The 15,189-nt window shown below is 35.1% G+C and overlaps 1 protein-coding gene across 3 annotated transcripts in view; it reads left to right on the top strand.

Moving 5' to 3' along the window:
- The window catches only part of mute (gon-4 like protein muscle wasted), a 469,386-nt gene that overhangs the window by 31,775 nt on the left and 422,422 nt on the right, over window positions 1–15,189 (top strand). For all 3 annotated transcript variants that reach the window (XM_090406009.1, XM_090406011.1, XM_090406010.1), the window contains exon 3: window positions 11,116–12,379. In XM_090406009.1, the coding sequence (XP_090262135.1) occupies window positions 11,150–12,379 (1,230 nt within the window). In that variant the 5' untranslated portion in view covers window positions 11,116–11,149. The remainder of the gene's footprint in view (window positions 1–11,115; window positions 12,380–15,189) is intronic.

The following is a 15,189-nucleotide window of genomic DNA, read 5'->3' on the forward strand; positions in this document are numbered from 1 at the left end:
TTGAAAAGAAAATGAAAGAGTTTGAGAACAGGAATCAAACCTTGGAGATTCAGTGGCAAATTCTGAAGAAAACATTGATTGATTCTGCCAGTGAGGCATGTGGTGAGGTTGTCTGCAAGCATAAAAAAATCAGAACTGTATGGTGGACACAGGAAGTTAAAGAGGCAGTGAAGGAAAAGAAGAAAGCATATCAAAAGTTCCTGGCAAATAAGTCAGCTTTTACTCTTACAGAATACAGAGACAAATGTAAGAAAGCTAAACAGTGTGTAAAACTAGCTAAACAAAAGTCATGGGTGGACTTTGGCAAGAATATAGAAAATAAATATCAAGAAGGTGGCAAAATATTCTGGAGGTTGTTGAATTAGCTTAGGAATGGAGGAAAGAGTGCTGTAAAAGGAATTAGAGATGATAAAGGTGACTTGAAAACAGGAGAAAAAGATATCCTTGAAGTATGGAGTAATTACTTTGAAAAACTGCTAAATGAAACAAGCAGTGATGACAGCACAGTGATAAAAAAACACTGACCAGGCATGCAGTCAGGAATACATATCCATACTCGAAGTAGAAAAAGCCATCAAAAGCTTGAAATGTGGAAAGGCAGCAGGAGTAGATGATATTCGACCAGAAATGCTGAAGTATGGTGGTATAAGAGTCTTGCAGTGGCTGCACTGCATAGTTCAGAAAGCCTGGACAGAGGGACGAATTCCCGATGATTGGAGTAGAGCTCTCATAGTACCCATATATAAAAAGGGAAATAAAACTGAATGTGAGAATTACAGAGGTATTTCCCTACTGAGTGTTCCTGGCAAGATCTATGAAGTATACTTGAGAAACGGTTGAGAAGAATTGTGGAAGAAAAGCTTGGTGAAGAATAAGCTGGATTCAGGCCAAATAGAGGCTGTCAGGATCAGATCTTCACTTTAGGACAAATAGTCGAGAAAGCATGGGAATATAACAAAGATCTGTATTTAAGTTTTGTCGATTTGGAAAAGGCATATGACAAGGTGCCAAGAGAGAAGCTATTCAATACGCTGCAGTTATATGGTGTCAATGGGGCATTATATCAAGCAATACTTAGTCTTTATTTGAGTTGTAAGTCAGCAGTTAGAATTGAAGGAAGTACAGGAAGATGGTTTAATGTTAAATCTGGTGTGAGACAAGGATGTACATTATCCCCTCTGTTATTCATTATCTATATGGATCACATTATGAAGGAATGTGGTATTAAACCTGATATCAAAATTGGAGATGTTAATGTCAGCTCTTTGCTTTATGCGGATGATGTTATACTTCTAAATAAATTCGCTACAAGTCTGCAAGATTCTCTGACTAAATTGAATAGCTGTTGTAATAGATATGGTATGAAGGTCAGCAATAAAAAGACACAGACAATGAAAATAGGCAGAATCATTGAAAATGTCAACTGTGTTGTGAATGGAGAACCTGTGGAACAAGTAAAACATTTCAGCTACTTAATCACGATTTTTACTGAAGAAATTAAATATAGAAATAGACAACAGAATCAGCAAAGCTGGTACGGTGGGAAGTCAATTGAATAAATTCATATGGAATAAGAAAGAAATTAGTCGGAACACTAAATTAGCTGTATACAAGACAATGTTCAAACCAGTTTTAACTTATGGATCTGAGAGCTGGGTCAGAAGTAAAACACTTGACCAAAGACTACAGACCGCAGATATGAGAGTCCTGAGAAAGATTAGCGGCATGAACAGATGGCATCAATGGCAATATCATATTAAAAATGAGGATATTAGGAAAGAACTTGACATTGTCAGCATCCAGGAATGCGTTAGCAGAGCTAATCTCAGGTGGTATGGTCACTTAAATAGAATGGGAGAGGAAAGATTAGCAAAACAAGTGTTCTCTGCCAGGTTGGCAGGAAAACGACCCAGAGGAAGACCAAGATATAGGTGGATTGATACGGTACAAAGTGCCTTAGATGATAGAAATATAAGATCTGATAATGTTGGAGTCTTGACAAGTAACAGACTGATTTGGAGGAAAATTGTAGATAGGGAGTTAGTAATGATGTAATTTTTTCATGTAGTACTGTCATATCCTGTACACCCCTTGAGGGTACATGGCAGGAATTTGATGATGATGACATCGTCTGCATAAAGCAAAGAATTGACATTAACATCTCCAATTTTGATTTCAGGTTTAATACCACTTTCCTTCATAATGTGATCCATATAGATAATAAATAACAGACAGGATAATGTATATCCTTGTCTCACACCAGATTTAACATTAAACCATCTTTCTGTATGTTCTTCAATTCTAACTGCTGACATACAACTCAAATAAAGATAAGTATCGCTTGATATAACCTTTTCCAGATTGACAAAGCTTAAATACAGATATTTGTTATATTCCCATGTTTTCTCAACTATTTGTCATAAAGTGAAGATCAGATCCTGACAGCCTGTATTTGGCCTAAATCCAGCTTGTTCTTCACCAAGGTTTTCTTCCACAATTCTTCTCAACTTTTCTCAAGTATACTTGTGTAAATTTTACCAGGAACACTCAGTAGGGAAATACCTCTGTAATTCTCACATTCCTTTTAATTACCTTTTTATATATGGGTAATGTGAGAACTCTATTCCGATCATCGGGAATTTTTCCCTCTGTCCAGGTCTTTTGAACTCTGCAGTGCAGCCACTGTAAGACTTTTATACCTCCATACTTCAGCATTTCTGGTCGAATAACATCTACTCCTGCTGCCTTTCCTCATTTCAATCCTTTGATGGCTTTTATACTTCAAGTATGGATATGTATTCCTGACTGTATGCCTGTTGAGTGTTTTTTTTATCGCTGTGCTATCACTGCTTGTTTCATTTATCAATTTTTCAAAGTACTGTATATTATCGCGTATAATGCGAACTAGAAATTTTGTTTGACAACTAACCCTAAAATGCCATGTCCACATATAATGCGATCTGTTAATCTTGTTCCATAACATTATAAATAATACAATACGAATTAATGGAAGAAATATTTATTTTAAAACAAAATGTCAAAATCCTTTAAATTCTTCTTCATCTTTTGAGTCATCAAACATTTCATTTATAAATTCATCTTTAGGGATTGTGTCATCAGTGTAGCAGTTGTCGTCATCGTCTTCATGCTCTCCATTTTGTTGTGCATCATCCTCGCTTTCGTATATGACGTGATCTTCGGATCCATCCATTGAATTACTTATTCCACATTTAAGAAATGAGTGTTAAATCATTTCAGATGGTATCGAATCCCATGCTTCTTTAACCCAGCTGGTGACTAGGGTGATCTCAGGCTTCTGAAAATTTCCACCCTTTGTCATCTTCACCAAATCAGATGACATCCATTCTCTCCATTTTTCATGTAAGTGATCTTTAAATGGCTTATTCAAGCAGCTGCAAAATGGAAGTTAGACCACCCTGTATGACTGCTAGGTCTGTACATAGTTCACGTGCTTTCTCTTTGCTTGCCTCTGTTAAATGCACCCGGAACATATCCCAGACTAGCATGCTTTGTTGACGTATCAAGCTACCTGGACGTATGTTCCATACTTGATCCATACACTTTCTTCATCCATCCAACCTTTCTGATTGGCACAAACAATTACACCTGGTGGAAATTTCATATGCTTCGCAATTTTCTTCCTTTTAAATATCACTGTTGACTTTAATTTGGTTCCATCTGCCATGCATGCTAGAACAATGGTAAAATGCATTTTTTCATGTCCCATTGTTTTTATGAAGATACCCTTTTCACCAACTGAGTTTACTGTTTGATTCCTAGGCATATCAAAGTACATGGGCGTCTCATCCATATTGCCAATTTGGGAAAGTTCATATCCGTGACACTTCCGTAATTTTATGATAAATTTATGGAAGGACTGCACTTTTTCTTCAAGCTGCTTTGGTAACTTCTGCGCAATTTTTGTTCAATGTCGTAATGTTAATGCTTTGCGTTCCATAAATCTGTTGCACCACCCAGGCGAAGCAAGAAAAGATGAAATACCTGGTGTGTACTTGAATTTACCATTCTTGAGTTGTAGTGCTCAAAACGAATTGCATTTCTTGTTACTATAATGCCATCTTGTCGTTGCATCAAAATCCATTCATTTAGCTCTTTTTTGAGTTCTGGAAAGGATGCTACATCTCCACGACGGGCACATTTCGTTTTGGGGATTTTTTCAAGACTGTCTTCTTGCTTATGCCAAAGTCTAATATTACTCTCTGCTACACCAAATTCTCTCATAGCAACGCTGTTATTATGTTCTTCTGCAAACTGCACGACACGCAATTTAAATCCTGCGTCAAAAGATGAACGTTTACGTTTCTGTTGGCTCATTTTTTGGCTAGGTTTGTTTAACGAATAATATTTAAAATGAACTGTGGTTAAACCGATATACCTAACTGTGCTTTATCATTTGGTGATGGAGCGCACATCGTATCTGCACGCAAAACCAGTAATGTAAGTAGCTTTATGCGCAGATACGATGCACGCTCGGTCGCTGAATGCGAGTGGGTCAAGTAGATTTGGTTGCATAGGCATTAGGTAGCATATATTGTGTGTGCAAGTCTAATAAGATGTTATATTTTTTAGGATCCGCATATAATGTGAACCCCTAACTTTAAGTAGTATTTTTTACCATAAATTTTTCGCATTATACGCGATAATTACGGTAATTACTTTATACTTCAAGGATATCTTTTTCTCCAGTTTACATACCAAAATACAAAATGATGGTACAACATGCTAATATCCCATCTTTCCTTATTTCTGAATTCTTATCCAGGTTATGCAACAGCTCTAGTACATCCTTATGCACATCTGACTCTTCTTCCACTGTAGTGGTAACACTGCTCCATATTGCATACATGAGGTTGATCTTATCAAAGTGAGCACTCATTATTTGAACATTCACTTCTACTTCTAACACCAGGATACTATATGCATTCAATAAAGTTATTCTTCCACATTCATTCTTTCTTTTACTTGCTGCACAACCTATAAAATTTGTTTGGATTGCCAGTATAAATCCTACATAACCAATTTGTTTTCATACTCAGATTTAGCATACAATACTTGGAACTTTTTTGGCTGAGCTTTATATGTTTCATAAACTTCTTTCATCCCTCTTCACATGGTATTCCTTCCTCGTCATCTTATGGATTTCTTTCTCAAATAAGGTTGCACATCCATTTCATTCCCACTCTGTTTTATCTTCAATCCCTGAGTTTATTATAATTTCTAGCTTTGTAGTTCAGCATATAACCTGTCCTATTTGGAACATCCATATACTTAGCTAATTCTTAAACCAGTATGACACATGGTTACTGTCACCACCTGCTGATAAAACAGTTGCATCCTTAACTGAGGTCCCATTCTGATGCTATGGTCAAACTAACGTTCTATGGCCTTGAGTTTTTTTCTTCGATATGTGGCTTGAGAAAGTTGTCCGTCAACAGCTCAAAAAATTCTCTTATCTTATTGTGAGTTTTCTCTGCTACCTAATCAATGCTTCAATGTTTGGATAATTTAAGTCGCCTGTAATGATTAATCGTTTTTAATGCCAATCAAGGTAATTTGGGGATGTATTTTATTGTCCCCAGCAACTGAACTGCCAAGTCTGTAGTAACACATGACCATGCATTTCTTCCTTTTAGTTCACCTAATACCAAATAATCTTGCACTCATAGCTACATTGAATATTATTGTTTTCATGAGCTTCTACCCTAAATGAACTCCAGTCAAATGATATCATGAGCACAAACCCCCCCCCCCTCCCCACTTGCTATCCTGTCTTTTCTGTCCTTCCTAATAATATTATCATTTATGCTTGATTCCAGATTTTATGTATGACTGAGAGCCAGGTTTCACTAATGCCAAGTATCTTAGGCCACAACTTATTTACCCAAGCAACAAACTCAACCCCTTAGTTCCTGATGCTCCTGGCTGTGTATAGTCATCACAAGTTATCTCTTGGCTTTTTTTGTTTACTTACATCTGCAGTTTTTGCTAGCCATGATTGGATAATAACTTTCTTTTTACATTCCCAAACACACCCTAAAAGTTTGAACCTCATACCACCTCTTCACCAAATTCATAATAATGCTCATTGACAAAGTTTTAATGGAACTTGTGCCATTATAACATTTATTATACACATGTATTTTTATTACTGCAAATATTTCAACCAGAAACTAACTGATCATCAGTGCATCACCATAATCACAAGGTGAAGCTAAAACAAAGAATGTTAATCCTTACAGAGCTGAGCCATGTGACAGATGCCATCTAGTGGGTGGGTTACAATAAACCAATATTACAATTAAGGCCCAAATTTAAAGTTAAGTGATTTGATATGAAATTAAATAATGAAATGACACAGCATTATATTATATTAAATTTAAATGAAGCAGATGTCACCTGGTGGTGACATCTGCTTCAATTCTTCAGTGAGTTTCCCAATGCTATCTGAATCTAGTTTTTCTTCATATAACTCACTACAGTATCTTGTCCACCGCTGTACAATTTTTTCTTTATTCATCAATACTTTGCCCCTTTCATCTTTAATTGTGGTCTGTTTTGGTTGCCACTTTCTATTAATGGTTCTGATCATTTTGTATACCTCCCTTGTTTTATGCTCTCCATAGTACTGTTCTATATTGTTGCATTGGGCTTCTAACCATTTCATTTTATCCATTCTGACTGCTTTTTTCACCTCATTACACTTTCTTCTATATTGCTCTTCTATTTGTTCTGATGTATCCCTTCTTATCTTCAACATTATTTTCTTCTGTACTAACTTCAGTGTTTCTTGTGTAATCCATTTCTTCTTGATCTTCTCTTCTTCTGGTACCGTTTCTTGAACTGCATCTTCTATCGCCTTCATTACTCTTTTCACTCTTAAATTCGAGTTTTTTTCTTTCTCCACACTTTTAAGTTTCTCTGCTAACACTGTTCTGTACCTTCTTCCTATTTCTGCTTCACTTATTCGTGCTATATCTCTTCTATTCTGATGTTGGGGTTTATATTTCTTTTTCAATTTCATCTTGAAGTTTGCAATCACTAAACTATGGTCCGAGTCTATATCCGCTTCTTGAAAAAGTTCGACATTGCTGTACTGATGTTATCCATCTTCTTTTTATCATAATCATATCAATCGTGTTTTTGGTTTTCCCATCATTTGATCGCCACGTCCATTTTCTACACTCCTTTTGTTGGAATCTTGTGTTACAGATCATCATCTCGTGGTCCACAGCAAATTCTAACAATTTTTCACCTTGTTAATTTCTTTCTCTGAAACCATATTTTCCCATGACTTTTTCCCAACCATCATTATCTATTCCAACTTTGGCATTCCAATCTCCTTCAATAATTAGCACATCTTGCTTTGGTATTTTTTCTATTGTCTCTGTCAGATCTTTGTAGAATAAGTCAATATCAACATTAGTCAAAGTCAACATTAGGATTGTTTTTAATATTACTGATCATTATTTACTATTTTACGTGCGATTTTTACATATGTGCAATTTATGTTTGTTTTCTTAATTTTAATAGTGTTCTTAAATTTTCAGCTCCAACTTGTCTTATGTTTACATGCAATTTATGTTTCTTTTGTCGATTTCAATGAATAGTTTTAAAATTTCAGTTCCAAGTTGACTTATTTTCCAAACTTCAAAAATCTCTACTAGATGCATAATAAAACGCAAATTTGTTTCTGTATCTATCTGTCTTAGAAAGGTTTCTGGGGAGGGGGAAACTAAATAAATTTTTTTTTTGGAAAAGGGGGCAGTAATCCAAATGAATATTGAAATCACTGCTCTAAAGTCATTCAGACATAATAAACCATCTCACCATAACGAAAGCAGACAAGGATAAAGCTGTTGTTATTATGGACACCATTGAGTACAACAAAAAAAATTTCTCTTTTGTTCCAAGAGCAGTCCACTTATCAGATTTCTCAGAACCCTACCAACAGCCTAATTAACAAACTTAATTTTTTACTCAACAATGCGATTAGTCAAAATGAAGATATCAAAAAATTGAAGATCCATTTTGGTCCATGCTCTTCCAAAAATACATAAGGAAGGAGTTCTACTCGCACACATAGTGGACTGCATAGACTCCCCATCTATTGCTTAACCAAATTCCTAGCTCATATTTTTTTAACTCCTGCACTGGCCACACACAAACCTCTTGTTATGGATTCATCATTTTTTGACAAAAATAAAAAAATTAACTCTTCAACCTGTAAATCATGAGGTGTGTACCTCATGATTTACTTTGATATCCAGTCCTTATTTGCAAGTGTATGTTTTTTGACTGACACACTCTAGCTGTTATCAGAGGAGATTCCCCCAGACATAGTTGAACTGTTCAACTTTGTCATGCACTCAGGCTATTTCATCTGCAGGAAGCAATTCTATAAACAGATTGAAGGAACCACAATGGGAAGTCCCTTTTATTTTATTGAATTTTATTTTATTTCAAATTGCTTAATTTTAAATTTAGGCCCTTAATTGTAATCTTGGTTTATTGTAACTATCAAATAGGTGGCATCCAGCTCTAATAAGATTAACATTCTTTGTTATAGCTTCATTGTGATTATGCTGATGCACTGCTGATAACCAGTTAAGTTTCTGGTTGAAATATTTGTAGTAATAAAATAGCTACTGTATTTACTCGAATATAACTCATAATTTTTCCCCCCAAATTAAAAAAAATCATGGTGTGATATATATGCAGGGATTTTTGGAAACTCAATTTTTTTTATTTAGGAAAAAATTAATTTGACATTTATAATTATATTCTCAGTATTCATTATAATTGCTCATGTTATTTATAAAATGAATGCATTTAAATTTTAATTATCAACAATATTTATGCGATTGGCCGCTCTCCTTCATCACTCGATATATTTGAATCTTTTGCTACAGTGCTTCTATAATTAAATTAAAACAGTTTCATTATTGCTTGTCCTTTTATCATTTTGGAATTATAAGATCACCATGATTTAAAAAAAAAACAACACTGAAAATGGGTATGAATCTGTTATTTGCTGTTGCTACTTTTGGTCTCGCATATGATTGGTGTGGTATTAACAGAAGATCGTGTGACTCACTGACAAAGGCAAGCTGAAGTTTGTTGAATTGAAATACTGATTCTCGTCAACCAAATTCCAAAATATCTGAAATTGTCATAACAACATTCACTATCTATTTCTTAAAGTTTTAAATTCTTTTTGTGCGTGCAAGATATATGCAAAACTTTTTAATTTCTTTTATCGTAAAGTAAAATCAGGGATGCGAGATATATGCGAGGGTGAGTTATATTCGAGTAAATACGGTATATTCTTGTGAATATGTGTGTATAAGAAACATGCTCATTGACATTCATATCATTATCATATTTGCATACCTTAGCTAAACTTGCACACATTCTTAGCGTTACGTTGCGTTCCTTGACTCTCTGCATTATATCTTCCTCCAGTAAATAATTTCTCCAGGCTCCTGATGACAGGCCATCCCTCTTATACAAGTCTTTTCTACTATCAAACTCACTTCATACATCCCAAAACACCTTCACTTCTTCTACACATCGTCACTTTGAATCATTTGCTATCATAAACCTTCTTAACTTTATACTGTTGTATCTTGATGATAAACTAACAATTCCATTGTGTTAGTTTTCTGTCTGCTTCTTGTTTCTTCCAGCAGCCCTTTCATACATTTATCACTATTGATATATGTGCTTGTAGGCTTGTACTTTTCTTTTGTGTTTGTCTATCGTATTTGTCACGTTGTTTATTTTGGCTCTCAGGAAACTGAAATTGAATCGAAAGTGTATCGAAGCTGTATATTCATAATATGCAGCTTGGGAAAATAAAATTTAACAGTATACTGCATATTAGGATGAATTCTTGAAAATACTTTTCATGTTAAATCTTGCAAGCAAACATATAATTGCTAAAAGTGATGTATACACCTACATATGATTGTCATATTCCTCCCCCCCCTGAGTATTTTAAAATTGCTCTGTCCTTATATTATCAGCAGGATATCGATGTACAGGGTGTTTCAAAAAGAATGACCCGATTTCAAATAATTATATTTAATAATGAAAATGTGGTACAGTTACAAAATAAATTATCAAGTATGAAGCAAGGCCTGAAGTTTCACTCACCACAATTACAAATGCTCAATGTGCCCTTCACCTGCTGCACGGACAACATCAAGCCGATAGCTGAATTCATCCCAAACATGTCTGAGAGTGTCTTCTGTTACAGAATTTACTGCAGCCGTGATTCTGGTTCTGAGCTCATCCAAGTCAGCAGGTAATGGAGGAACGTAAACATAGTCTTTTACATATCCCCATAAAAAGAAGTCACAAGGTGTGATGTCTGGAGATCTAGGAGGCCAAGAGTGTAGTGCCAAGTCGTGGGGTCCCGTGCATCCAATCCAATGCTGAGGCAATCTTTTGTTTAGAAATTGACGAACTTGGAGGTTCCAATGTGGCGGTGCTCAATCTTGTTGAAAAATGTAATCTTCAGATTCTTCATTCAGATGTGGAAGTAGTCAGTCCTGCAGCCTTTCAAGATAGGAGTTTCCCGTAACAGTGTTTTCCTCAAAAAAGAAAGGGCCATAAACCTTTCTAACAGAAACCGCGCAGAAAACATTAAGTTTTGGTGAATCACGTTCATGTCATACAATTTCATGTGGATTCTCAAGTCCCCATATCCAAACATTGAGACGCGAAATTTTACTGCTTAGATGAAAGGTCACTTCATCACTAAAAATCAACCTTTGTAGGAAGGTGCCGTCCTCCATGTCCTCTAACAGATTAGCACAAAAATCTGTTAAAAAAAAAAAACTATGGGCCAAGGCCGTTCACATGGTTCAAGTCGCATTCATTTGTGGTTCTTGGTTGTAGAGATATACAATTTTTAAATTGGGACATTCTTTTTGAAACACCCTGTATATATATTAATTGTTGATACATATTTTGATGCAACCTTTTATAGTGTATGTTGTTAAATTTGATAAATGGGACGTATTGTATTTTGGTGTTGTTTTTATATATATTGTTTATTTATCTATTTAGGTATGTTCCAGAATGCATTTTTTATAATGCAGCCATGCATAAGAAGCTTCAAACAGTAGCAGCCACAAGAGAAAAAGATCCACATAGAATTTTACTTCCTATAGATCATGAAGAAACTGTTTTATCCAGTCACTCAGATATTTGGACACTAACTCTTCCAGGAAATAAGCGCAGTACGCATATCTGTAGTTCAGAAAAAGAAAATGAACATCTCCATTCATTTTTGCCAGAGTCTACTCTTAGTACTATGAATACAGGTGAAGAAGTGAGGGAACCTTTATTCCTTGCAAAAGAAATTGAAACAAGTGAAAGCCATCATACAATTAAAGATAGAAAACAATCAATTATAGATCTTGCACTTGAAGCCAGCGATTTGTCTTTCCCCAAATCAAACCTCATTTCAGATTCTGATGACTGTCAGTATAGTAAAATTGGAATAGATGAAACTGTTTCTTCAGAAAGTAAGGATAACATATATGGCTTAAGTAACATTCAAGAAACCTGTGTTGATTCGCACATTTCCCAGAGTGTTGAATGTAATATAATACAGTCTAGCCCACAATTAATTGAACAGAATAGCCAATTTTTAGAGGAAACATTTAATATTCAACTTTTACCAAAGAATCCTCTTGAAAATTTTGAACAGAAAAGTAAATCTGAGAATTGTAAAAATGCAAATAAAACTTTAAAAAGTTTTCCAGAGATTATTATTTCTAAAGATTGTGGGTACAGTGAAATTATTACTAGATCTATTCAAGAAATTGCTAACATTAACAGTGATACAAAAAAGTTATCAGAAATTGAAGAAGTGAATGATGGATCAGTTATACCTCATTCAAAAGCATCTGAATGCACTCTGAACATGGTTAAACCAGAAATTGTGGAATCTTTTAGTTCATTTGGAACCAGTCTTTGTGAACCTATAGTTAAAAGTTCTAGAGAAAGAAAGGAGGCTATTTCTGTTGAAGCCGATAAACATATATCCGTTTATCCAGTAACACAGTCTACTTCCATCGTATCTTCTCTGAGAAGGAGTACTCGTAAAAGAAAGCTTACACCTGAAATGAAGGAAAACATCAAACACCTTGCAAAATCTGACAGTGAGAATAAGAAAAGGAAACCCATTAAAAAAAGAAAACAAGATGTTTTAAGTGCACAGCTAGAAAGACCACATGAGGAATCACAGTGGGAAAATGGGTCCATCATTTCAGAAAATACTGTTCATAGAGAAACATTTGCATTAGATGATAAAAATGTTCTTCAGGTAGGTGAAAATTATCAATTTTCATTATTAGATATATTAAATGGTTTAAAAAAATGCAGTTAACCTCAGACTATAGCAAACTCTCTTAACATAGCAAACTACTAAACTAGTCAGATCATATGGTACAAGAAAATATACTGTAGTGAATTTTCATCAGGAGCTACTATTCTTTAATTTGTAGACAGTTCCCTGTATAGGTTAGTTATGAAATGCAATTTTTGTTTATAATTTCACATCATCATCAAATTCCTGCCATCTACCCTCAAGGGGTGTACAGGATATGATAGTACTACATGAAAAAAATTACATCATTACTAACTTCCTATCTACAATTTTCCTCCAAATCAGTCTGTTGCTTGTCAAAACTCCAACATTATCGGATCTTATATTTCTATCGTCTAAGGCACTTTGTACCGTATCAGTCCACCTATATCTTGGTCTTACTCTGGGTCGTTTTGCTGCCAACCTGGCAGAGAACACTTGTTTTGCTAATCTTTCTTCGCCCATTCTGTTTAAGTGACCATACCACCTGAGATTAGCTCTGCATTCCTGGATGCTGACAATGTTAAGTTCTTTCCTAATATCCTCATTTTTAATATGATATTGCCATTGATGCCATCTGTTCACGCCTATAATCTTTCTCAGGACTCTCATATCTGCGGTCTTTAGTCTTTGGTCAAGTGTTTTACTTCTGACCCAGCTCTCAGATCCATAAGTTAAAACTGGTTTGAACACAGTCTTGTATACAGCTAATTTAGTGTTCTGACTAATTTCTCTCTTATTCCATATGAATTTATTCAATTGACTTCCTACCATACCAGCTTTGCTGATTCTGTTGTCTATTTCTATATTTAATTTACCATCTTCACTAAAAATCGTGGCTAAGTAGCTGAAATGTTTTACTTATTCTACAGGTTCTCCATTCACAACACAGTTGACATTTTCAATGATTCTGCATATTTTCATTGTCTTTTTCTTTTTATTGCTGACCTTCATACCATATCTATTACAACAGTTATTCAATTTAGTCAGAGAATCTGGCAGACTTGTAGTGGATTTATTTAGAAGTATAACATCATCCACATAAAACAAAGAGCTGACATAACATCTCCAATTTTGATATCGTGTTCAATACCACTTTCCTTCATAATGTGATCCATATAGATAATGAATAACAGATGGGATAATGTACATCCTTGTCTCACACCAGTTTAACATTAAACCATCTTCTTTTACTTTCTTCAATTCTAACTGCTGACTTACAATTCAAATAAAGACTAAGTATTACTTGATATAATGCCCCATTGACACCATATAACTGTAGCCTATTGAATAGCTTCTCTCTTAGCACCTTGTCATATGCCTTTTCCAAATCGACAAAACTTAAATACAGATCTTTGTTATATTCCCATGCTTTCTCGACTATTTGTCGTAAAGTGAAGATCTGATCCTGACAGCCTCTATTTGGCCTGAATCCAGCTTGTTCTTCACCCAGCTTTTCTTCCACAATTCTTCTCAACCATTTCTCAAGTATACTTGCATATATCTTGCCAGGAACACTCAGTAGGGAAATAACTCTGAAATTCTCACATTCAGTTTTATTTCCCTTTTTATATATGGGTATTATGAGAGCTCTACTCCAGTCATCGGGAATTCGTCCCTTTGTCCAGGCTTTCTGAACTACGCAGTGCGGTCACTGCAAGACTTTTATACTACCATACTTCAGCATTTCTGGTCGAATATCATCTACTCCTGCTGCCTTTCCACATTTCAAGCCTTTGATGGCTTTTTCTTCAAGTATGGATATGTATTCCTGACTGCATGCCTGTTGAGTGTTTTTTTACCACTATGCTGTCATCACTGCTTGTTTCATTTAGCAGTTTTTCAAAGTAATTACTCCATACTTCAAGGATATCTTTTTCTCCAGTTTTCATGTCACCTTTATCATCTCTAACTCCTTTTACAGCACTCTTTCCTCCATTCCTAAGCTTCTTCAACAACCTCCAGAATATTTTGACACCTTCTTGATATTTATTGTCAAAGTCCTCCCATGACTTTTGTTTAGCTAGTTTTACACAGTATTTAGCATTCTTGCATTTGTCTCTATATTCTCTAAGAGTAAAAGCTGACTTATTTGCCAGAAACTTTTGATATGCTTTTTTCTTTTCCTTCACTGCCTCTTTAACTTCCTATGTCCACCATGTAGTTCTAGTTTTTCTATCCTTGCAGACAACTTCACCACATGCCTCTCTAGCTGAATCAACGAGGGCTTTCTTCAAGGCTTGCCACTGAATCTCCAAGGTTTGATTCCTGTTCTCAAACTCTTTCATTTTTTATTCAATAATCTTTGTGTATTTTAGTCTACAGTTCACATCTGAGAGCTGCTCAACTTTTATTCACTTTAAAACTTTCTTACACGTTATTCTTTTCAATATGAAATTCAATTTTATTCTGCTCAATACTAAATAGTGATCACTTCCAATTTCAAATCCTCTGTACATTCTGGTGTCCTGCACCAGGGAAAAAACATCAGTATCAACAATAACATAGTCAATGAGACTTTTCTTATTCCTTGCCTCTTCTCTCCATGTGAATTTGTGGCGATTTTTATGTTGGAACATGGTGTTAGTGATAACCAGTCCATGTCCTGAGCAGAAATCCAACAGGTATTTGCCATTATTATTAGCTTTGCTCTTTTCTCCAAATTTTCCCAAAATATTGTTGTATGTCTGGCAATCACTTCCTACTCTGCTATTTAGATTCCAAACAAGGACCAACTTTTCCTTTTTCATTGTGTCAGTTGCTTTTTC

This window comes from Typopeltis vanoorti, chromosome 16, assembly GCF_054136105.1.
Source record: "Typopeltis vanoorti isolate ZY-2024b chromosome 16, IOZ_Tvanoo_1.0, whole genome shotgun sequence".
Lineage (NCBI taxonomy): Eukaryota > Metazoa > Arthropoda > Arachnida > Uropygi > Thelyphonidae > Typopeltis > Typopeltis vanoorti.